Source organism: Echiichthys vipera (assembly GCF_963691815.1).
Source record: "Echiichthys vipera genome assembly, chromosome: 15".
Lineage (NCBI taxonomy): Eukaryota > Metazoa > Chordata > Actinopteri > Perciformes > Trachinidae > Echiichthys > Echiichthys vipera.
In genome coordinates, this window is record NC_139840.1 from 201,808 (window position 1) to 225,705 (window position 23,898).

Genomic DNA, 23,898 nt, shown 5'->3' on the forward strand with positions numbered 1-23,898 from the left:
GGACACGGGTCAGAGGTCAGAGGACACGGGTCAGAGGTCAGGGGTCAGAGGACACGGGTCAGAGGTCAGAGGACACGGGTCAGAGGACACGGGTCAGAGGTCAGAGGACACGGGTCAGAGGTCAGGGGTCAGAGGACACGGGTCAGAGGTCAGAGGACACGGGTCAGAGGACAGACACGGGTCAGAGGTCAGGGGTCAGAGGTCACGGGTCAGAGGACACGGGTCAGAGGACACGGGTCAGAGGTCAGAGGACACGGGTCAGAGGTCACGGGTCAGAGGACACGGGTCAGAGGTCAGGGGTCAGGGGTCAGGGGACGGATCAGGTTCTTACATGTTGTCTTTCCCGATGAAGCTCATCAGCAGAACGTGACTTCTGAGCAGAACCGGTTCTGGACTCGGGATTCCTGCCGTCTGCAGCCTGCAACACACAGAGTCGGGTTCTACTGGGTTCCACCTGTCAGTCAGGTTCTACTGGGTTCCACCTGTCAGGTTCTACTGGGTTCCACCTGTCAGGTCATGTTCTACTGGGTTCCACCTGTCAGGTTCTACTGGGTTCCACCTGTCAGTCAGGTTCTACTGGGTTCCACCTGTCAGGTCAGGTTCTACTGGGTTCCACCTGTCAGGTTCTACTGGGTTCTACCTGTCAGGTTCTACTGGGTTCCACCTGTGAGGTTCTACTGGGTTCTACCTGTCAGGTTCTACTGGGTTCCACCTGTCGGGTTCTACTGGGTTCCACCTGTCAGGTCAGGTTCTACTGGGTTCTACCTGTGAGGTTCTACTGGGTTCCACCTGTGAGGTTCTACTGGGTTCCACCTGTGAGGTTCTACTGGGTTCTACCTGTCAGGTTCTACTGGGTTCCACCTGTCAGTCGGGTTCTACTGGGTTCCACCTGTCAGTCAGGTTCTACTGGGTTCCACCTGTCAGTCAGGTTCTCCTGGGTTCCACCTGTGAGGTTCTACTGTGGTCCACCTGTCAGTCAGGTTCTCCTGGGTTCCACCTGTCAGTCAGGTTCTCCTGGGTTCCACCTGTGAGGTTCTACTGTGGTCCACCTGTCAGTCAGGTTCTACTGTGGTCCACCTGTCAGTCAGGTTCTCCTGGGTTCCACCTGTCAGTCAGGTTCTCCTGGGTTCCACCTGTCAGTCAGGTTCTCCAGTCTTCTAACTTACTGTCAGTTCAGGGTCTACTGGGTTCTAGGTATTGGTAGAAAGGTTCTACTGGGTTCTAAATGTCAATAGAAGGGTTCTAACCTGATGAGGTTCCTCATTTCCTTCTCGGCCCAGGTTCTCACCATCTTCCTGGGGTTCCCTTTACAGTAACCGTGACGGAACCTGCAGAACCAGAGAGGAAATGGGAACATCTGAGTATTCACTCTTCTCCTGTGGTTCTACCTGAACTCTCCTGAGGTTCTACCTGGACTCCTGAGGTTCTACCTGTACTCTCCTGAGGTTCTACCTGGACTCCTGAGGTTCTACCTGAACCCCTGGGGTTCTACCTGAACTCATGAGGTTCTACCTGGACCGCTGACGTTCTACCTAACCCTTAAGGTTCTACCTGGACCCCTGAGGTTCTACCAGACCCCTGAGGTTCTACCTGGACGCCTGAGGTTCTACCTGGACCCCTGAGGTTCTACCTGACCCCCTGAGGTTCTACCTGCCCCCCTGAGGTTCTACCTGGACCCCTGAGGTTCTACCTGGACTCCTGAGGTTCTACCTGGACTCCTGAGGTTCTACCTGACCCCCTGAGGTTCTACCTGGACCCCTGAGGTTCTACCTGACCCCCTGAGGTTCTACCTGGACCCCTGAGGTTCTACCTGACCCCTGAGTTTCTACCTGACCCCCTGAGGTTCTACCTGACCCCTGAGGTTCTACCTGGACGCCTGAGGTTCTACCTGGACCCCTGAGATTCTACCTGACCCCCTGAGGTTCTACCTGGACCCCTGAGGTTCTACCTGACCCCCTGACGTTCTACCTGAGGTTTTACCTGGACCCCTGAGGCTCTACCTGACTCCTGAGGTTCTACCTGGACCCCTGAGGTTCTACCTGACCCCCTGAGGTTCTACCTGGACCCCTGAGGTTCTACCTGGACTCCTGAGGTTCTACCTGAGGTTCTACCTGGACCCCTGAGGTTCTACCTGACCCCTGAGGTTCTACCTGTACACCTGAGGTTCTACCTGGACCCCTGAGGTTCTACCCTAACCCCTGAGGTTCTACCTGGACCCCTGAGGTTCTACCTGAACTCCTGAGGTTCTACCTGGACCCCTGAGGTTCTACCTGACCCCCTGAGGTTCAACCTGGACCCCTGTGGTTCTACCTGAACTCCTGAGGTTCTACCTGACCCCCTGAGGTTCTACCTGGACCCCCTGAGGTTCTACCTGGACCCCTGAGGTTCTACCTGGACCCCTGAGGTTCTACCTGGACCCCTAAGGTTCTACCTGACCCCCTGAGGTTCTACCTGACCCCTGAGGTTCTACCTGGACCCCTGAGGTTCTACCTGACCCCCTGAGGTTCTACCTGGACCCCTAAGGTTCTACCTAACCCCCTGCGGTTCTACCTGACCCCCTGAGGTTCTACCTGAACCCCTGAGGTTCTACCTGACCCCCTGAGGTTCTACCTGACCCCTGAGGTTCTACCTGACCCCCTGAGGTTCTACCTGACCCCCTGAGGTTCTACCTGACCCCTGAGGTTCTACCTGACCCCCTGAGGTTCTACCTGACCCCTGAGGTTCTACCTGACCCCCTGAGGTTCTACCTGGACCCCTGATGTTCTACCTGACCCCCTGAGGTTCTACCTGACCCCTGAGGTTCTACCTGACCCCTGAGGTTCTACCTGACCCCCTGAGGTTCTACCTGACCCCTGAGGTTCTACCTGGACCCCTGAGGTTCTACCTGACCCCCTGAGGTTCTACCTGACCCCTGAGGTTCTACCTGGACCCCTGATGTTCTACCTGACCCCTGAGGGTCTACCTGACCCCTGAGGTTCTACCTGGACCCCTGAGGTTCTACCTGACCCCTGAGGTTCTACCTGGACCCCTGAGGTTCTACCTGGACCCCTGAGGTTCTACCTGACCCCCTGAGGTTCTACCTGGACCCCTGAGGTTCTACCTGACCCCTGAGGTTCTACCTGACCCCTGAGGTTCTACCTGACCCCCTGAGGTTCTACCTGGACCCCTGAGGTTCTACCTGACCCCCTGAGGTTCTACCTGACCCCTGAGGTTCTACCTGGACCCCTGATGTTCTACCTGACCCCCTGAGGTTCTACCTGACCCCTGAGGTTCTACCTGACCCCTGAGGTTCTACCTGACCCCTGAGGTTCTACCTGGACCCCTGAGGTTCTACCTGACCCCCTGAGGTTCTACCTGGACCCCTGAGGTTCTACCTGACCCCTGAGGTTCTACCTGACCCCTGAGGTTCTACCTGACCCCCTGAGGTTCTACCTGGACCCCTGAGGTTCTACCTGACCCCTGTGGTTCTACCTGAACTCCTGAGGTTCTACTTGACCCCTGAGGTTCTACCTGACCCCCTGAGGTTCTACCTGACCCCCTGAGGTTCTACCTGGACCCCTGAGGTTCTACCTGAACTCCTGAGGTTCTACCTGACCCCTGAGGTTCTACCTGGACCCCTGGGGTTCTACCTGACCCCCTGAGGTTCTACCTGGACCCCTGAGGTTCTACCTGAACTCCCCGCTGACGTATTTGTCCCGGTCCTTGAACAACAGGATCGAGGTCTTGTAAATCTTGACGGCTCGGTTTTCTCCTGAAGACGTTCCAGCGTGATACACGTTCGCCTGGAACCACAACAACGAGTTATTGATCAGTGATCACAGTATTGATCAGTGATCAGAGTATTGATCACAGTATTGATCAGAGTATTGATCAGAGTATTGATCAGAGTATTGATCAGAGTATTGATCACAGTATTGATCAGAGTATTGATCACAGTATTGATCAGAGTATTGATCACAGTATTGATCAGAGTATTGATCAGAGTATTGATCACAGTATTGATCAGTGTATTGATCACAGTATTGATCACAGTATTGATCAGAGTATTGATCACAGTATTGATCACAGTATTGATCAGAGTATTGATCAGAGTATTGATCAGAGTATTGCTCACAGTATTGATCACAGTATTGATCACAGTATTGATCAGAGTATTGCTCACAGTATTGATCAGAGTATTGATCACAGTATTGATCAGTGTATTGATCACAGTATTGATCAGAGTATTGATCACAGTATTGATCACAGTATTGATCAGAGTATTGATCACAGTATTGATCAGAGTATTGATCAGTGTATTGATCAGTGTATTGATCAGAGTATTGATCACAGTATTGATCAGAGTATTGATCACAGTATTGATCACAGTATTGATCAGAGTATTGACCTCACCTCCTTCCCTGTGCTGATGCAGCCGTTGATTTCACAGATGACGCCTCGACTCAACATCTTAAAGAGAATCATCCGAGTCCGCGGGTCCAAGACCTGCAACACCAAAGATCAGCACGTTATTAGAGATCACTAACTAAAGGACTGATCTAAGACCTGCAGAACAACACCAAAGATCAGCACGTTATTAGAGATCAATAACTAAAGGACTGATCTAAGACCTGCAACACCAAAGATCAGCACGTTATTAGAGATCAATAACTAAAGGACTGATCTAAGACCTGCAACACCAAAGATCAGCACGTTATTAGAGATCAATAACTAAAGGACTGATCTAAGACCTGCAACACCAAAGATCTGCACGTTATTAGAGATCAATAACTAAAGGACTGATCTAAAACCTGCAACAACAAAGATCAGCACGTTATTAGAGATCAATAACTAAAGGACTGATCTAAAACCTGCAACAACAAAGATCAGTGCGTTATTAGAGATCAATAACTAAAGGACTGATCTAAGACCTGCAGAACAACAACAAAGATCAGCACGTTATTAGAGATCAATAACTAAAGGACTGATCTAAAACCTGCAGAACAACAACAAAGATCAGCACGTTATTAGAGATCAATAACTAAAGGACTGATCTAAAACCTGCAGAACAACAACAAAGATCAGTGCGTTATTAGAGATCAGTAACTAAAGGAGTGATCAGACCTTTTCTAAATAAAAGCATCAACTCACCTGTTCGACTGTGGCTCGATCTGATTTGTCCTTCACTCTGAACCTGCAGCCAATCAGATCATCAGACACATCAGAGAGAGAACAGCCAATCAGGTCATCAGACACATCAGAGAGCAGCCAATCAGATCATCAGACACATCAGAGAGAGAACAGCCAATCAGATCATCAGACACATCAGAGAACAGCAAATCAGATCATCAGACACATCAGAGAGAGAGCAGCCAATCAGATCATCAGACACATCAGAGAGAGAGCAGCCAATCAGATCATCAGACACATCAGAGAACAGCCAATCAGATCATCAGACACATCAGAGAACAGCCAATCAGATCATCAGACACATCAGAGAGAGAACAGCCAATCAGATCATCAGACACATCAGAGAGAGAACAGCCAATCAGATCATCAGACACATCAGAGAGAGAGCAGCCAATCAGATCATCAGACACATCAGAGAGAGAGCAGCCAATCAGATCAGAGTTCAGACGTACGTGTCGGCTTCTTTCTGTTTCTGCTTCGTCGTCACTTTGTTGATCACTGAGTCAGCGAAATTTAGTTTTTCTGAAACAACAAAGAACTTTTATTTGTGTGTGTGTGTGTGTGTGTCTGTCTGTGTGTCTGTGTGTGTCTCTGTGTGTGTGTCTGTCTGTGTGTGTCTCTGTGTCTCTGTGTGTGTGTGTGTGTGTGTGTGTCTGTGTGCGTCTCTGTTTCTCTGTGTGTATGTGTGTGTGTGTGTGTCTGTCTGTGTGTGTCTCTGTGTCTCTGTGTGTGTGTGTGTGTGTCTGTCTGTCTGTCTGTGTGCGTGTGTGTGCGTTCGTGCGTGCGTGTGTATGTGTGTGTGTGTCTGTGTGCGTGTGTGTGTTCGTGCGTGCGTGTGTGTGTGAGTGTGTGTGTGTCTGTGTGTGTGTTCGTGCGTGTGTGTGAGTGTGTGTCTGTGTGTGTGTCTGTGTGTGTGTCTGTGTGTGCGTGCGTGTGACTGTGTGTGTGTGTGTGTGTCTGTGTGTGTGTGTGTGTGTGTCTCTGTGTGTGTGTGTGTGTGTGTGTGTGTGTGTGTGTGTGTGTCTGTGTGTGTGTGTGTGTGTGTGTGTGTGTGTGTGTGTCTCTGTGTGTGTGTGTGTGTGTCTGTGTGTGTGTGTGTCTCTCTGCGTGTGTGAGTGTGTGTCTGTGTGTGTGTTCGTGCGTGTGTGTGTGTGTCTGTGTGTGTGTCTGTGTGTCTCTCTGCGTGTGTGTGTGTGTGTGTGTGTGTGTGTGTCTCTGTGTGTGTGTGTGTGTGTGTGTGTGTGTGACTGTGTGACTGTGTGTGTGTGTGTGTGTGTGTGTGTGTGTGTGTGTTACCCAGGTTGATCTTGTGTTCGTACTTCCTCAGGACTTTATCGGAGCTCGGCAGCGTTTTATTGGACGGGTTTTGTTTGTTGGACTGAAAAAACAACAAAGCGACACTTTCATTAACGTTAGCGTGAGGCTGCGCTCCTGGAGCTAATGTGGCTAATGCTAATGTGGCTAATGCTAATGCTAATGTAGAGCCGCTGGAATCTACTCCAGAGACACGGGACTCCCACTGCCTTTAGCTGCTGCTAACCTGTGCTGTTAGCCTATCTCCCGGACGATGGAGCTAAAGTAAGCTAATGTGGCTAATCCAGTAAACGTCACCCAGACGCCCGTATCTCCCTCCCCCAGCGTCACATACATGCCCTTTTATGGGCGGAGTCAGAGTCTGACCTGAGAGTTGAGGCTCGTCCTGTTGTATCGTTTGGTCAGATCTCCTCCAGAGGAACGCCACGCCCACTCCTCTTCATCATCATCATCATCATCTTCATCATAATCATCCTCCTCCTCGTCGTCGTCGTCCTGTCGCCCTGATGGAGGCTGAGCTGTGATGTCATCGCTCTGACGCTGTGCAGCCGACAGCTGTGATTGGTCGCTGCAGGGAAACGTGTCAGGAGCAAACTTCAGTCTGATGACGTCATAGATCTGCATCAGGCTCTGCCCCCCCCCCTGCATCAGGCCCTGACCCCCCCCCCCCCCCCGCATCAGGCCCTGACCCCCCCCCCCCCCCGCATCAGGCCCTGACCCCCCCCCCCTCTGCATCAGCCCCCCCCCCCCTCTGTGTAAACCCATGAATGTAAACACTTCCGGTGTTTATGGTCAATAGTTTGTTTATGTTGACGTCGGTTTCCATGGAAACGCCGTCGCATCAAAGCAGATTAACGCTGAACCTGATTGTGACGTCATAACTGTGTTTATGAAAGTACCCGCGCGCTCACCTGTCCTCCTCTGCGTCATCAAACTGCCCAGGTACACAGCTGACGGACGACATGACGTCACGCACCGACAGAGACCGGACCCGAACCCGAATTAACCCGATTAAACCCGGTCCGAACTGATCCGAACTGGTCCAAAGCACAGCAGCTCTTCCTCACGTGTCGTCCTCACTTCCGGGTCTCAACGCGTCACTACGGCGAGAGACGAGGGGGTTGATTTTCGCGAAGTGTTTTTGAATGAATAATCACAGCGGGAGCTTTTACGCTGAAAACCCCAGAGCGGAAGTGTGTCGTAGCACGTTAGCTCGTTAGCTCCAGAGCCGAGTTCTCTGTAATAACTAAGTTAATAAAGTAATAAATAATAAAACGTTGTCCATAAGATGTCCGCGGACCTGCAGCGGACCCCCCGGACTCTGCTGGTCCAGGAGAAGTCCAGTTTCCGGGACCAGAAGAACCGGATCAGCGCGCAGGTTCAGCAGCTGAGCTTCAACTACAAGGTTAGCATGTTAGCATGTTAGCTTAGCCTCTGATGCCAGTGCGGGGAGTTAGCTCTGGGAGTTAGCCGCTAACATGCTAACACAGAAAACAACATGTCGGTCCGGACTTTCAGAATAAAGTTCATTCAAAACAAACTTCCTGTTTTTAATAATAATAATCCACGAGTTTTTATTTTCCATAAAAAATATATTTAGACACACACACACACACATACACACACACACACACACGCAGACACACACACACACACACATACACACACACACACACACGCAGACACACAGACACACACACACACACACACACGCAGACACACACACACACGCAGACACACACATTAACGGAGAGATGTCAGAGCTGCCAATGGATTGTTGTTGTTGTTGTTGTTGTTGCTGTTGTTGTTGTTGTTGTTGTTGTTTGATGTTGTGAGGCACAAGGTTAAAAACACAGGAAACCAGATAAAACTCTGAAGTGCCTTCACAATAAAAGCCGGTGTTCTCTGTGAAACGTCGATGTCTCACCTGTGCAGGTGTCTGTGCTGCTGCCTGACTGTAGCTCCGCCCCCTCTCACCTGGACGCCGCCTTCAACAGCTTCAACACTTTCTACCTGATCAGGGATCTGCCCGTGCACCTGCTGCTGGACAAAGACGTCCTGGAGACGGCCGTGTACCGGGGTACACACCTGTACACACACCCCTGTACACACACACCTGTACACACACACACCTGTACACACACCTGTACACACACACACCTGTACACACACCCCTGTACACACACACCTGTACACACACACACCTGTACACACACCTGTACACACACACCTGTACACACACCTGAACACACACCTACACACACCTGAACACACACCTGTACACACACACCTGTGAACACACCTGTACACACACCTGAACACACACCTACACACACCTGAACACACACCTGTACACACACCTGAACACACACCTACACACACCTGAACACACACCTACACACAACTGAACACACACCTGTACACACACACCTGTACACACCTGTACACACACCTGAACACACACCTGAACACACCTGTAAACACACCTGTAAACACACCTGTACACACCTAAACACACCTGAACACACACCTGTACACACACCTGTACACACACCTGTACACACACACCTGTACACACGCCTGAACACACACCTGTACACACACGAACACACACCTGTACACACACCTGTACACACACCTGAACACACACCTGAACACACCTGTACACACCTGAACACACACACCTGTACACACAGCTGTACACACACACCTGTGAACACACCTGTACACACACCTGAACACACACCTACACACACCTGAACACACACCTGTACACACACCTGTACACACACCTGAACACACACCTACACACACCTGAACACACACCTACACACAACTGAACACACACCTGTACACACACCTGTACACACACCTGTACACACCTGTACACACACCTGAACACACCTGTAAACACACCTGTAAACACACCTGTACACACCTAAACACACCTGAACAAACACCTGTACACACACCTGTACACACACCTGTACACACACACCTGTACACACACCTGAACACACACCTGTACACACACGAACACACACCTGTACACACACCTGTACACACACCTGAACACACACCTGAACACACCTGTACACACCTGAACACACACACCTGTACACACAGCTGTACACACCTGTACACACACCTGTACACACACCTGAACACACCTGTAAACACACCTGTACACACACCTGTACACACCTAAACACACCTGAACACACACCTGTACACACACCTGTACACACACCTGAACACACACCTGAACACACCTGAACACACACCTGTACACACACCTGAACACACCTGTACACACCTAAACACACCTGAACACACACCTGTACACACACCTGTACACACACCTGAACACACACCTGTACACACACCTGAACACACACCTGTACACACACCTGAACACACACCTGTACACACACCTGTACACACACCTGAGCACACACCTGTACACACACCTGAACACACACCTGTACACACACCTGTACACACACCTGAGCACACACCTGTACACACACCTGAACACACACCTGTACACACACCTGAACACACCTGTACACACACACCTGAACACACACCTGAACACACCTGAACACACACCTGTACCCTAACAGTGTGTCTCACCTGTCTCAGGTGTGTGTGGTTTGTCCTACAGGAGCAGAATCGATGAAGACAACTGTGTCGCTCTGATGCCAAACGGTAAAAACACCTGTCTGTCTGCAGTCACCTGTCTGTCTGTCTGTCTGCAGGTCACCTGTCTGTCTGTCTGTCTGCAGTCACCTGTCTCTCTCTCTCTCTGTCTGTCTGCAGGTCACCTGTCTCTCTCTCTGTCTGTCTGCAGGTCACCTGTCTCTCTCTCTCCCTGTCTGTCTGCAGGTCACCTGTCTCTCTCTCTCCCTGTCTGTCTGCAGGTCACCTGTCTCTCTCTCTCCCTGTCTGTCTGCAGGTCACCTGTCTCTCTCTCCCTGTCTGTCTGCAGGTCACCTGTCCCTCTCTCTGTCTGTCTGCAGGTCACCTGTCTCTCTCCCTGTCTGTCTGCAGGTCACCTGTCTCTCTCTCTGTCTGTCTGCAGGTCACATGTCTCTCTCTCCCTGTCTGTCTGCAGGTCACCTGTCTCTCTCTCCCTGTCTGTCTGCAGGTCACCTGTCTCTCTCTCTCCCTGTCTGTCTGCAGGTCACCTGTCTCTCTCTCCCTGTCTGTCTGCAGGTCACCTGTCTCTCTCCCTGTCTGTCTGCAGGTCACCTGTCTCTCTCTCTGTCTGTCTGCAGGTCACCTGTCTCTCTCTCTCCCTGTCTGTCTGCAGGTCACCTGTCTCTCTCTCTCCCTGTCTGTCTGCAGGTCACCTGTCTCTCTCCCTGTCTGTCTGCAGGTCACCTGTCTCTCTCCCTGTCTGTCTGCAGGTCACCTGTCTCTCTCTCCCTGTCTGTCTGCAGGTCACCTGTCTCTCTCTCTCCCTGTCTGTCTGCAGGTCACCTGTCTCTCTCCCTGTCTGTCTGCAGGTCACCTGTCTCTCTCTCCCTGTCTGTCTGCAGGTCACCTGTCTCTCTCTCTGTCTGTCTGCAGGTCACCTGTCTCTCTCTCCCTGTCTGTCTGCAGGTCACCTGTCTCTCTCTCCCTGTCTGTCTGCAGGTCACCTGTCTCTCTCTCTCCCTGTCTGTCTGCAGGTCACCTGTCTCTCTCTCTCCCTGTCTGTCTGCAGGTCACTGTCTCTCTCTCTCTCTGTCTGTCTGTCTGCAGGTCACCTGTCTCTCTCCCTGTCTGTCTGCAGGTCACCTGTCTGTCTGTCTGTCTGCAGGTCACCTGTCTCTCTCTCCCTGTCTGTCTGCAGGTCACCTGTCTCTCTCTCCCTGTCTGTCTGCAGGTCACCTGTCTCTCTCTCTCCCTGTCTGTCTGCAGGTCACCTGTCTCTCTCTCTCTCTCTCTGTCTGTCTGCAGGTCACCTGTCTCTCTCTCCCTGTCTGTCTGCAGGTCACCTGTCTCTCTCCCTGTCTGTCTGCAGGTCACCTGTCTCTCTCTCTCTCTCTCTGTCTGTCTGCAGGTCACCTGTCTCTCTCTCCCTGTCTGTCTGCAGGTCACCTGTCTCTCTCCCTGTCTGTCTGCAGGTCACCTGTCTCTCTCTCCCTGTCTGTCTGCAGGTCACCTGTCTCTCTGTCTGTCTGTCTGCAGGTCACCTGTCTCTCTGTCTGTCTGTCTGCAGGTCACCTGTCTGTCTCTCCCTGTCTGTCTGCAGGTCACCTGTCTCTCTCTCCCTGTCTGTCTGCAGGTCACCTGTCTCTCTCTCCCTGTCTGTCTGCAGGTCACCTGTCTCTCTCTCCCTGTCTGTCTGCAGGTCACCTGTCTCTCTCTCTCCCTGTCTGTCTGCAGGTCACCTGTCTCTCTCTCTCCCTGTCTGTCTGCAGGTCACTGTCTCTCTCTCTCTGTCTGTCTGTCTGCAGGTCACCTGTCTCTCTCCCTGTCTGTCTGCAGGTCACCTGTCTGTCTGTCTGTCTGCAGGTCACCTGTCTCTCTCTCCCTGTCTGTCTGCAGGTCACCTGTCTCTCTCTCCCTGTCTGTCTGCAGGTCACCTGTCTCTCTCTCTCCCTGTCTGTCTGCAGGTCACCTGTCTCTCTCTCTCTCTCTGTCTGTCTGCAGGTCACCTGTCTCTCTCTCCCTGTCTGTCTGCAGGTCACCTGTCTCTCTCTCCCTGTCTGTCTGCAGGTCACCTGTCTCTCTCCCTGTCTGTCTGCAGGTCACCTGTCTCTCTCTCTCTCTCTGTCTGTCTGCAGGTCACCTGTCTCTCTCTCCCTGTCTGTCTGCAGGTCACCTGTCTCTCTGTCTGTCTGTCTGCAGGTCACCTGTCTGTCTCTCCCTGTCTGTCTGCAGGTCACCTGTCTCTCTCTCTCCCTGTCTGTCTGCAGGTCACCTGTCTCTCTCTCCCTGTCTGTCTGCAGGTCACCTGTCTCTCTCTCTGTCTGTCTGTCTGCAGGTCACCTGTCTCTCTCTCCCTGTCTGTCTGCAGGTCACCTGTCTCTCTCTCTCCCTGTCTGTCTGCAGGTCACCTGTCTCTCTCTCCCTGTCTGTCTGCAGGTCACCTGTCTCTCTCCCTGTCTGTCTGCAGGTCACCTGTCTCTCTCTCTGTCTGTCTGCAGGTCACCTGTCTCTCTCCCTGTCTGTCTGCAGGTCACCTGTCTCTCTCTCCCTGTCTGTCTGCAGGTCACCTGTCTCTCTCTCTCTCTCTGTCTGTCTGCAGGTCACCTGTCTCTCTCTCCCTGTCTGTCTGCAGGTCACCTGTCTCTCTCTCTCCCTGTCTGTCTGCAGGTCACCTGTCTCTCTCTCCCTGTCTGTCTGCAGGTCACCTGTCTCTCTCTCTCTCTCTGTCTGTCTGCAGGTCACCTGTCTCTCTCTCCCTGTCTGTCTGCAGGTCACCTGTCTCTCTCTCCCTGTCTGTCTGCAGGTCACCTGTCTCTCTCTCTCCCTGTCTGTCTGCAGGTCACCTGTCTCTCTCTCTCCCTGTCTGTCTGCAGGTCACCTGTCTCTCTCTCTCTGTCTGTCTGCAGGTCACCTGTCTCTCTCTCTCCCTGTCTGTCTGCAGGTCACCTGTCTCTCTCCCTGTCTGTCTGCAGGTCACCTGTCTCTCTCTCCCTGTCTGTCTGCAGGTCACCTGTCTCTCTCTCTCTGTCTGTCTGCAGGTCACCTGTCTCTCTCTCTCCCTGTCTGTCTGCAGGTCACCTGTCTCTCTCCCTGTCTGTCTGCAGGTCACCTGTCTCTCTCTCTCCCTGTCTGTCTGCAGGTCACCTGTCTCTCTCTCTCCCTGTCTGTCTGCAGGTCACCTGTCTCTCTCTCTGGACAAAGACTCGTATGAGCTGTTGGGAGTTGAAGGGAAACCGTCGAGATTCAACCACCGAACAAACAGCAGATACGGTCAGTGACATCATCAGTGACATCATCAGGGACATCATCACAGTGACATCACAGTGACATCATCATCATCATGACATCACAGTGACATCATCACAGTGACATCATCACAGTGACATCACAGTGACATCATCATCATGACACCACAGTGACATCACAGTGACATCATCACAGTGACATCATCACAGTGACATCATCATCATCATGACATCACAGTGACATCATCACAGTGACATCACAGTGACATCATCACAGTGACATCACAGTGACATCATCACAATGACATCACAGTGACATCATCATCATGACACCACAGTGACATCATCACACTGACATCATCATGGCATCACAGTGACATCAGTGACATCACAGTGACACCACAGTGACATCATCAGTGACATCATCATGGCATCACAGTGACATCACAGTGACACCAGAGTGACATCACAGTGACATCACAGTGACATCATAAGCTCCTGTGATGTCACGTTCATCACATGTTGTTTATATTTACGTCACAGTCGTGTCGGTGGATTTGACGGACAGCAGCATGGCTCCTGGGGGGCGGGGCTACGAGAGGCTGGTCACAGGTCTGAGGTTACGACTTCCACTGAAGACCGACTTCCTGCTGTCACATGACACAGGTGAGTGACATCATCAGACACGCCTGACATCATCATCAGACACACCTGACATCATCATCAGACACACCTGACATCATCATCAGACACACCTGACATCATCATGCTGTGTCCTCAGGGGGCGGGGCCTGTCTGCAGCCCCTCCTGTCTCGCTGTGATTGGTCGGAGCACAGACCGGAGGTGGTCCGCCGCTCCCTGACGGACCTGTCGTGTCCCGACCTGCTGACCTCTGACCCTCACCAGCTCCTGGAATGGCTCGGCGCCGTGGACGCGGACGTCAGCTGGTGAGAGGGCGTCGCCGTGACGACGAGCTCTGTGACCACGTGGCCGTCCTGCTGCTGACTCTTCTTCTGTGGTTTCAGTGAGAACTCGTCCAGCGACTTCCTGTCGACGCTGGTCGTTCCTGAACCCAAGACGCCGCTCAGCCGCGCTCTGAGCGTCTCCGTCTGCGGCCTGCTGCGCCCCGAGGACGTGCACCGGCTCATCCAGGAGATCAGGTGACCACCGAGTGACCACCGAGTGACCTCTGAGTGACCTCTGACCACCGAGTGACCAGTGAGTGACCACTGAGTGACCTCTGACCACCGAGTGACCAGTGAGTGACCACTGAGTGACCACTGAGTGACCTCTGAGTGACCACTGACCACCGAGTGACCTCTGAGTGACCACTGAGTGACCTCTGAGTGACCACTGACTACTGAGTTACCACTGAGTGACCTAAGTGACCACTGAGTGACCACTGAGTGACCCGAGTGACCACTGAGTGTCCTGAGTGACCACTGAGTGACCACTGAGTGACCCGAGTGACCACTGAGTGTCCTGAGTGACCACTGAGTGACCTCTGAGTGACCCAAGTGACCACTGAGTGACCTGAGTGTCCTCAGTGACCACTGAATGACCACTGAGCTCCGTGCCGTCGGTTTGAGCCCCTCCAGCAGCGATCAGAGACCATGACCAGTGTGTGTTGTGTGCTCACGTGTCCCGCAGGCGTCACCTGGAGCAGCCTCAGTCGGCGTCCTGGGCGGCGCTGACGGTTCACGGTTTCGTCGACAGTCCCGTGTCGTGGGGCGGCGCCGAACACGGCGTCCTGAGAGGAGGAGAGAACCTGTACAGTGTGCTGCTGTTCCAGGACCACAGCTACCACCTGCACATGGCTGCAGGAGCCCACGACGCCTGCCCGCCGTGATGTCATCAGCAGGTGACCTCAGGTCTGGGACCGTGCGTCGGCCGCGGGCCGCGGGTTGAGTCCTCACGGTCTCATGTTTTGTTTGAAACACTGAAAATAAAGATTTTAGTTGATTTATATTTCTGAAACATTTCATTTCACAATAAAACATTTGAAACGTTTTTGACTGATTTATATTTATTATTATTATTATTATTATAATATATTATTATTATATTTTAGTTAGCGTGTAGCCACATGTAGCTGGACGTTAGCGTGTAGCCACATGTAGCTGGACGTTAGCGTGTAGCCACATGTCGCTGGACGTTAGCGTGTAGCCACATGTAGCTGGACGTTAGCGTGTAGCCACATGTAGCTGGACGTTAGCGTGTAGCCACATGTAGCTGGACGTTAGCGTGTAGCCGAACATTAGCGTGTAGCCACATGTCGCTGGACGTTAGCGTGTAGCCACATGTAGCTGGACGTTAGCGTGTAGCCACATGTCGCTGGACGTTAGCGTGTAGCCACATGTAGCTGGACGTTAGCGTGTAGCCACATGTAGCTGGACGTTAGCGTGTAGCCACATGTAGCTGGACGTTAGCGTGTAGCCGAACATTAGCGTGTAGCCACATGTCGCTGGACGTTAGCGTGTAGCCACATGTAGCTGGACGTTAGCGTGTAGCCGAACATTAGCGTGTAGCCACATGTCGCTGGACGTTAGCGTGTAGCCGAACATTAGCGTGTAGCCACATGTCGCTGGACGTTAGCGTGTAGCCACATGTCGCTGGACGTTAGCGTGTAGCCACATGTCGCTGGACGTTAGCGTGTAGCCACATGTAGCTGGACGTTAGCGTGTAGCCACAAGTAGCTGGACGTTAGCGTGTAGCCACATGTAGCTGGACGTTAGCGTGTAGCCACAAGTAGCTGGACGTTAGCGTGTAGCCACATGTAGCAGGACGTTAGCGTGTAGCCACATGTAGCTGGACGTTAGCGTGTAGCCACATGTAGCTGGACGTTAGCGTGTAGCCACAAGTAGCTGGACGTTAGCGTGTAGCCACATGTAGCTGGACGTTAGCGTGTAGCCACAAGTAGCTGGACGTTAGCGTGTAGCCACATGTAGCAGGACGTTAGCGTGTAGCCACATGTAGCAGGACGTTAGCATGTAGCCACATGTAGCTGGACGTTAGCATGTAGCGAGCCGCAGCACGTCGTGTCGGAGCTGAAAACAACAGAGAACCTCAGGAAACAACAAAGTTACTGAAATGTGTTTTTAATTTGACACAAAATAAATGATTCATGATTAATAATGTGTTCAGGTCCTGGGTCTGCTCAGGTCCTGGTTCTGGTTCTGCTCAGGTTCTGGTTCTGCTCAGGTCCTGGTTCTGATCAGGTCCTGGTTCTGCTCAGGTCCTGGTTCTGCTCAGGTCCTGGTTCTGATCAGGTCCTGGTTCTGCTCAGGTCCTGGTTCTGCTCAGGTTCTGGTTCTGATCAGGTCCTGGTTCTGCTCGGGTCCTGGTTCTGCTCAGGTCCTGGTTCTGGTTCTGTTCAGGTCCTGGTTCTGTTCAGGTCCTGGTCTCAGTCTGGATCACAGTTCAATCAGCTGATCACATGAAGCCCCGCCCACCTGCAGCATCAGGTGTCCGTATTTACCCAGAATTCATCGCTCCGTCCTGAGAGTTGACATCTTTGAGGCGTGTGATGAAATCACATCCTGTTTCTGCTCCACTTCCTGTTCATTCAGAAGGTCAAAGGTCACCTCCCTTTAAAGGACGAGTCCAACATTTATAAACCCTCTGGTTCCCCGTTAGCCTAGCTTAGCACAAAGACTGGAAACAGGAGGAAACTGTTAGCCTAGCTTAGCACAAATACTGGAAACAGGAGGAAACTGTTAGCCTAGCTTAGCACAAATACTGGAAACAGGAGGAAACTGTTAGCCTAGCTTAGCACAAAGACTGGAAACAGGAGGAAACTGTTAGCCTAGCTTAGCATAAAGACTGGAAACAGGAGGAAACTGTTAGCCTAGCTTAGCACAAAGACTGGAAACAGGAGGAAACTGTTAGCCTAGCTTAGCACAAAGACTGGAAACAGGAGGAAACTGTTAGCCTAGCTTAGCACAAAGACTGGAAACAGGAGGAAACTGTTAGCCTAGCTTAGCACAGGTCATCTGATTGGTGGTCACAGGGAACCAGGAGGTTGACAGAAACCTGCAGCTCAACATTATAACTTAAGTGTTTTCAACAAAAAGAGTTTCAGTCCAGCTCAGAGCTGCAGAGTCCAGGACCTGGTCCTGGTCTTAGTCCAGGTCCTGGTCTTAGTCCAGGTCCTGGTCCTAGTCCAGGTCCTGGTCCTAGTCCAGGTCCTGGTCCAGGTCCTGGTCCTGGTCCTAGTCCAGGTCCTGGTCCTAGTCCAGGTCCTGGTCCAGGTCCTGGTCCAGGTCTTAGTCCTGGTCCTAGTCCAGGTCCTGGTCTTAGTCCTGGTCCAGGTCCAGGTCCTAGCAGAGCTCGGTTCTCCTCTGCAGGTACTGCAGGATGGAATCTGTTCCCTGGGAGGAGCCCCACACCCTCTTCAGGGCTTCACACTCGCGCTCGTTGGTTTGCTCCAGAGCACTGCGGCTGGTGTTCCTCATCAGGGCTTTGGACTCCCTCAGGACCTGCAGGACAGGAAGTGACTCAGCGTCAGTGGACTCAGCGTCAGTGACCACGAGCCGGCGTCTGCAGACGAGCCGGGCGCCGTTTGTGTTTCTGCGTCTCACGATTTCTACGTTCAGATTTACGTAAAAAAACGGCCTCATGTTTTATTAATGATCAAAGTGAAGTGTGATGCTAAGCTAACAGTGCTAAGCTAACAGTGCTAAGCTAACAGTGCTAAGCTAGCTCACGTTAGACGCCTCCATCACGGCTGCCATGGTAACACAGGAAATGAGCTGTGCTTTTATTGTGAAATAGAAGCTGCTGTGCTTTTATTGTGAAATAGAAGCTGCTGTGCTTTTATTGTGAAATAGAAGCTGCTGTGCTTTTATTGTGAAATAGAAGCTGCTGTGACTCAGACCGGAGACGCCACCGCTCCGTGGCGGCGCTGCGTCCGTTTCCTGTCTGAGACTCACCAGGGAGTTGACGGCCACCAGCTCTTTGACGCGCAGCATCACTTCCTGTGTGAAGGTTCCGGGCCACAGGACCTGAGACACCAGACCTTTGGAACACGCCTCCTGAGCCGTCAACTTCCTGCCGCTCAGCAGCAGCTCGTTCGCCTGCAACACAAGGTTCACCGTGGTTACGCACGACCACGGGGCTGGAGCGGGGTTCAAGACACGCCACACACGCCACACACCAACACGCCACACACCAACACGCCACACACAGTCACGCCAACACGCCTCACACACCTCACACGACCACGGGGCTGGAGCGGGGTTCAAGACACGCCACACACGCCACACACGCCAACACACCAACACGCCACACACGCCAACACAAGAAACGCCACACACGCCAACACAAGACACGCCACACACGACCACGGGGCTGGAGCGGGTTTCAAGACACGCCACACACACCACACACCAACACGCCACACGCCAACACGCCACACACGACCACACCACACACGCCTCACACGACCACGGGGCTGGAGCGGGGTTCAATGCACGCCAACACGCCTCACACGCCACACACGCCTCACACGACCACGGGGCTGGAGCAGGGTTCAAGACACGCCAACACGCCACACGCCAACACGCCTCACACAGTCACGCCAACACACCACACACCAACACGCCACACACGACCACGGGGCTGGAACGGGGTTTAAGACACACCAACACGCCACACACGCTAACACGCCTCCACGCCACACACGCCTCACACCATCACACCATCACGCCATCACACCACGGTCGTGAGGGAGGGGCTAAGTGACGTAAAGCGGCGCGGCGTGACCGGTGCACTGACCGAGGCGAGGCCCATGATGCGAGGGAAGGTGAAGGAGGAGCAGGCGTCCGGCGTCTGGCCGTAGGCGGCGTACGGCGTCTGGAACCAGGCCTTCTCATTGGCCCACACCACGTCGCAGAGCGGCAGGATGGCGGCGCCGAGGCCGAGCGCCGGCCCGTTGACCGCCGCCACGATGGGCTTCCTGAACTGGACGAAGGTGTTGACGAAGGTCCTGAGGAAGAGGAGACACAGAGGTCAGAGGTCGGCGCGCTGACATCACAGCCTGATGACATCACAGCCTGATGACATCACAGCCTGATGACATCACAGCAGCTCACCTGATGGTCTCGGCCATCTTGATGCTCTCCTTCTTCCTGTCATCCGTCAGCCGTCGGATGAAATACACGAAGTCGAGGCCGCAGCAGAAGACGCTGCCGACGGCGCCGAGCAACACCAGCTTACTGTCGTCTGAGGCCGCCGTCGCCATGGCGCTCTGGATCTCCTTCATCACCTGGGGAGGGAAAGAAGGCTGTAACCATGACAACATGAAACGTGTCAGCTGGTGACGTCACTTCAGGGATCAGGGGCGTGGCCTCACCTCAGGGTTGAGCGTGTGTTAGGGGGCGTGGCCTCACCTCAGGGTTGAGCGTGTGTTAGGGGGCGTGGCCTCACCTCGGGGCTGAGCGTGTGTGAGGGGGCGTGGCCTCACCTCGGGGTTGAGCGTGTGTGAGGGGGCGTGGCCTAAGCTTAGGGTTGAGCGTGTGTGAGGGGGCGTGGCCTCATCTCTGGGTTGAGCGTGTGTGAGGGGGCGTGGCCTCACCTCGGGGTTGAGCGTGTGTGAGGGGGCGTGGCCTAAGCTTAGGGTTGAGCGTGTGTGAGGGGGCGTGGCCTCATCTCTGGGTTGAGCGTGTGTGAGGGGGCGTGGCCTCACCTCTGGGTTGAGCGTGTGTGAGGGGGCGTGGCCTCACCTCGGGGTTGAGCGTGTGTGAGGGGGCGTGGCCTCACCTCGGGGTTGAGCGTGTGTGAGGGGGCGTGGCCTCACCTCGGGGTTGAGCGTGTGTGAGGGGGCGTGGCCTCACCTCAGGGTTGAGCGTGTGTGAGGGGGCGTGGCCTCACCTCGGGGTTGAGCGTGTGTGAGGGGGCATGGCCTCACCTCGGGGTTGAGCGTGTGTGAGGGGGCGTGGCCTCACCTCGGGGTTGAGCGTGTGTGAGGGGGCGTGGCCTCACCTCGGGGTTGAGCGTGTTGTCCTCGGAGCTCTTGGTCGACAGCAGGATGTGAGTGAAGCCATCTTGCTTCTTGACCACGATGTCACGGTAACGGTAGGCGCTCTCCGTCTGGCGGACGCTGAACCTCAGGCGTTTGTCGAAAGCGGAACGTTCCTCCAGACGGCGTTTCCCCGTCACGCTGGTCGCCCCGGTGACGGCGCTCTGCACACCTGACATCCCATTGGCCGCTTGTGCCTCCATCAGCGGCGAGGAGCCTGAACACGAGGAACACGGGTCACTCATGAGGTCATTAGTGATGTCATCATCTGACCCCAGACAACCCAGTTACAGACGAGAGGAGACGGGACTGCAACAGGACGCCGCACCCTGAGGACGCCACACCCTGAGGACGCCACACCCTGAGGACGCCACACCCTGAGGACGCCGCGCCCTGAGGACGGGGTGCCCTGAGGACGCCACACCCTGAGGACGGGGAGCCCTGAGGACGCCACACCCTGAGGACGCCGCGCCCTGAGGACGCCGCACCCTGAGGACGCCGCACCCCGGGGACGCCGCGCTCTGTGGACGGGGAGCCCTGAGGACGCAACGCCCTGAGGAAGCCGCGCTCTGTGGCGTTCAAACAGAGATGGCGTCTAAACGACCTCAGAGTTTCTCGTTTAATGAACGACGTGAGTGAAACAGAAGCGCTGAAGTGGCGCTCTGTGACCTCTGACCTCACCTGTGCCGCTGAGGGAGCGCATGGCGGCCGGCGTGACGGGCAGCCGTGGCGGCGGCTGGGGCGGGGGGTTCTGGCTGCGGGGTCTGGTCCCCATGCGGGCCCTCTCCTCCCCGGGTCCCAGCTGGACTCCCGCGGGTTTCTCCAGCAGGGCGACCTCCGGCGGGACCAGGTGAGCCTCCTGGGCGCCGGCCTCCAGGCTGTGCGCCGCCTCGCTGGGCGAGTCCTCGGCGTCCAGGCGGCTGTTCATCGGACTCTTGGGGACCAGGATCTTGATGCCGGTCTTGGACAGGTCCACGCTGCGGCGGGCCGAGCCGCCCAGGGACGCCGTCATCAGACCGCTGCTGAACCTGCCGGCCGGCGAGGGCGGCTGGGAGCCGGCGGAGGCCGGGCGGGTCGGTCCGGCGCCAGGGAGGTGAGCCGGGCCCGGAGCGGGTTTGGCCTGATCGCGGCCTCCGCTGATGTCACTGCGAGCTGCGGCGCTGAGCGGCGGCGGCGGCCTGTAGGACGGCCTGTGGGCGGGGCTGCAGTGGTGGCTGGGGGCGCTGCGGGTGGAGCGCAGGAAGGTGGCGTCCCTCTGGCGCTCGGCGTGCTGGCGGTTGAAGTCGTGCACGTAGATCATGCACGTGGACAGGTGCGTCTCGGGCTCCCAGGTGTCGCCCTCTGACCCGTAACCACGCCAACGCACCAGGTACTCAGCCCGGCCCCTCTTACTGCGGCGCTTATCCACCACACGCTCCACCTGCACCGCCGTGTCACACACACACACACACACACACACACACACACACACACACACACACACACACACACACAAACATATACACACATATACACACACACACACACACACACACACACACACACACACACACACACAACATATATACTGTCAACACTGTAGTTTAACTAAGCTAACTGTAGTTTAACTGAGCTAACTGTAGTTTAACTGAGCTAACTGTAGTTTAGCTGAGCTAACTGTAGTTTAACTGAGCTAACTGTAGTTTAACTGAGCTAACTGTAGTTTAACTGAGCTAACTGTGGTTTAACTAAGCTAACTGTAGTTTAACTTAGCTAACTGTAGTTTAACTTAGCTAACTGTAGTTTAACTTAGCTGACTGTAATTTAACTGAGCTAACTGTAGTTTAACTTAGCTAACTATAGTTTAACTGAGCTAACTGTGGTTTAACTGAGCTAACTGTAGTTTAACTGAGCTAACTGTAGTTTAACTGTGCTAACTGTAGTTTAACTTAGCTAACTGTAGTTTAACTGAGCAAACTGTAGTTTAACTTAGCTAACTGTAGTTTAACTGAGCTAACTGTAGTTTAACTTAGCTAACTGTAGTTTAGCTGAGCTAACTGTAGTTTAGCTGAGCTAACTGTAGCTTAACTTAGCTAACTGTAGTTTAGCTGAGCTAACTGTAGTTTAACTTAGCTAACTGTAGTTTAGCTGAGCTAACTGTAGTTTAACTTAGCTAACTGTAGTTTAACTTAGCTAACTGTAGTTTAGCTGAGCTAACTGTAGCTTAACTTAGCTAACTGTAGTTTAACTTACCTAACTGTAGCTTAACTTAGCTAACTGTAGCTTAACTGAGCTAACTAGTTCAACTCAGCTAACTGTAGCTTAACTAAACTAATTGTAGTTTAACTAAGCTAACTGTAGTTTAGCTAAGCTAACTGTAGTTTAACTTAGCTAACTGTAGTTTAGCTAAGCTAACTGTAGTTTAACTTAGCTAACTGTAGTTTAGCTAAGCTAACTAGTTCAGGTTCTTAGAGTTATGAAAGTTAATGAAGTTTTACTGAGTTTGACTCGTTAGCATGTTAGCATTAGCTCGCGTCACCTCGTAGAAGTCCTCTGTCGCCATGGAGCCTGTGCGCGTGCACGAGGATGAGCTTCCAGAAGCTTCTTCAGTGGCGCCGCATGAGAGGAGCGCGTGTCTCACTCCGCTCACTCTTTACTGTCACTCTGTGTCTCTCTGTGCGCCTCCGCTGCTAGCTGCTAGCCGTTAGCCGTTAGCTGTTAGCACCGCAGCGCCACGGAAACATCCGCTCCCACTCACGCTCGGACCTTCAAAATAAAAGACTCCCGGAACTTTATGAATTCTTCGTTTTTCACCGTGAGGCGTCTTTAACTCACTGATGACGTCATTAATGTGATTCACGCGGAGAATGAATGAAGTCATTAATAATTATAACTTACATTAAACTCCGTGTTTATTATTATTATTATAAACAACATCATCATAATTATTATTATCCTTATTGTTATTATAATCATAATAATTATAATAATATTGTAATAATAATAACAACAATATGATATTAATAATAATCATTATTGTTGTTATCAGAGGTTTAAAGCAGACGTTGTTGATCCTGGACCCTGATTGGCTCAGGACTCCCTGTGATGTCACTTCCTGTCGTTCGTAAACAGTGAAACTCAACTTTATTATTTTTGAACACGAAACATTTACAGAAGATTTATGTTTTTAATAAACAGGTTTATTAAGTTCACAGGGGACACGTCTTCATCTTCATCATCTTCATCATCTTCATCATCTTCATCTTCATCTTCCTCCTCATCTTTCTCCTCCTCCTCTTCATCTTTCTCCTCCTCCTCTTCATCTTCCTCCTCCTCCTCTTCATCTTCCTCCTCCTCCTCCTCCTCCTCTTCATCTTTCTCCTTCTCCTCTTCCTCTTCCTCCTCCTCTTCCTCCTCCTCTTCCTCCTCCTCCTCCTCCTCCTCTTCCTCTTCATCCTCCTCTTCCTCCTCCTCTTCCTCTTCCTCCTCCTCTTCCTCTTCCTCTTCCTCCTCCTCTTCCTCTTCCTCTTC

General features: G+C 53.0%; 3 protein-coding genes and 1 long non-coding RNA gene across 4 annotated transcripts in view; 2 read left to right on the forward strand and 2 right to left on the reverse strand.

The window, feature by feature from the left end:
- The window catches only part of riok1 (RIO kinase 1 (yeast)), a 17,558-nt gene extending 9,070 nt beyond the window's left edge, over nt 1–8,488 (reverse strand). The window contains exons 1-10 of the mRNA XM_083928414.1: nt 8,411–8,488; nt 7,395–7,583; nt 6,850–7,051; nt 6,466–6,547; nt 5,622–5,691; nt 5,131–5,173; nt 4,393–4,485; nt 3,670–3,782; nt 1,248–1,328; nt 332–418 (exon numbers count right to left, since the gene is read on the reverse strand). Coding sequence (XP_083784540.1) covers nt 332–418; nt 1,248–1,328; nt 3,670–3,782; nt 4,393–4,485; nt 5,131–5,173; nt 5,622–5,691; nt 6,466–6,547; nt 6,850–7,051; nt 7,395–7,447 — 824 coding nt within the window. The 5' untranslated portion in view covers nt 7,448–7,583; nt 8,411–8,488. The remainder of the gene's footprint in view (nt 1–331; nt 419–1,247; nt 1,329–3,669; nt 3,783–4,392; nt 4,486–5,130; nt 5,174–5,621; nt 5,692–6,465; nt 6,548–6,849; nt 7,052–7,394; nt 7,584–8,410) is intronic.
- Nucleotides 7,586–15,252, forward strand: rpp40 (ribonuclease P/MRP 40 subunit). The gene is made up of 8 exons (XM_083928419.1): nt 7,586–7,888; nt 8,419–8,563; nt 10,129–10,194; nt 13,300–13,395; nt 13,914–14,036; nt 14,152–14,317; nt 14,396–14,530; nt 15,021–15,252. The coding sequence occupies exons 1-8, from the start codon at nt 7,772–7,774 to the stop codon at nt 15,217–15,219; spliced, it is 1,047 nt and encodes a 348-aa protein (XP_083784545.1). The 5' UTR covers nt 7,586–7,771; the 3' UTR covers nt 15,220–15,252.
- Nucleotides 15,253–16,458: 1,206 nt separating this feature from the next.
- Nucleotides 16,459–17,756, forward strand: LOC310957727. Its single transcript, XR_014593518.1, has 3 exons — nt 16,459–17,482; nt 17,591–17,638; nt 17,681–17,756. It is a non-coding gene; the product is annotated as an uncharacterized lncRNA (long non-coding RNA).
- cdyl (chromodomain protein, Y-like) lies at nt 17,627–23,106 on the reverse strand. The gene is made up of 7 exons (XM_083928413.1): nt 22,907–23,106; nt 21,070–21,808; nt 20,352–20,605; nt 19,463–19,635; nt 19,146–19,356; nt 18,302–18,445; nt 17,627–17,848 (listed from the first exon to the last, which is right to left on the reverse strand). The coding sequence occupies exons 1-7, from the start codon at nt 22,928–22,930 to the stop codon at nt 17,690–17,692; spliced, it is 1,704 nt and encodes a 567-aa protein (XP_083784539.1). The 5' UTR covers nt 22,931–23,106; the 3' UTR covers nt 17,627–17,689.
- Nucleotides 23,107–23,898: the final 792 nt, after the last annotated feature.

Excerpts from the sequence above, each read along its gene's own strand:
- rpp40 (XM_083928419.1), top strand. The coding sequence starts at position 7,772 with ATGTCCGCGGACCTGCAGCGGACCCCCCGGACTCTGCTGGTCCAGGAG. Across the intron at positions 8,564-10,128 it reads GGAGACGGCCGTGTACCGGG|GTGTGTGTGGTTTGTCCTAC; the intron begins GTACACACCTGT and ends CACCTGTCTCAG. Across the intron at positions 10,195-13,299 it reads TGTCGCTCTGATGCCAAACG|GTCACCTGTCTCTCTCTCTG; the intron begins GTAAAAACACCT and ends GTCTGTCTGCAG.
- cdyl (XM_083928413.1), bottom strand. The coding sequence starts at position 22,930 with ATGGCGACAGAGGACTTCTACGAG. Across the intron at positions 20,606-21,069 it reads GCGCTCCCTCAGCGGCACAG|GCTCCTCGCCGCTGATGGAG; the intron begins GTGAGGTCAGAG and ends CCTCGTGTTCAG. Across the intron at positions 17,849-18,301 it reads TGGTGGCCGTCAACTCCCTG|GTCCTGAGGGAGTCCAAAGC; the intron begins GTGAGTCTCAGA and ends CCTGTCCTGCAG.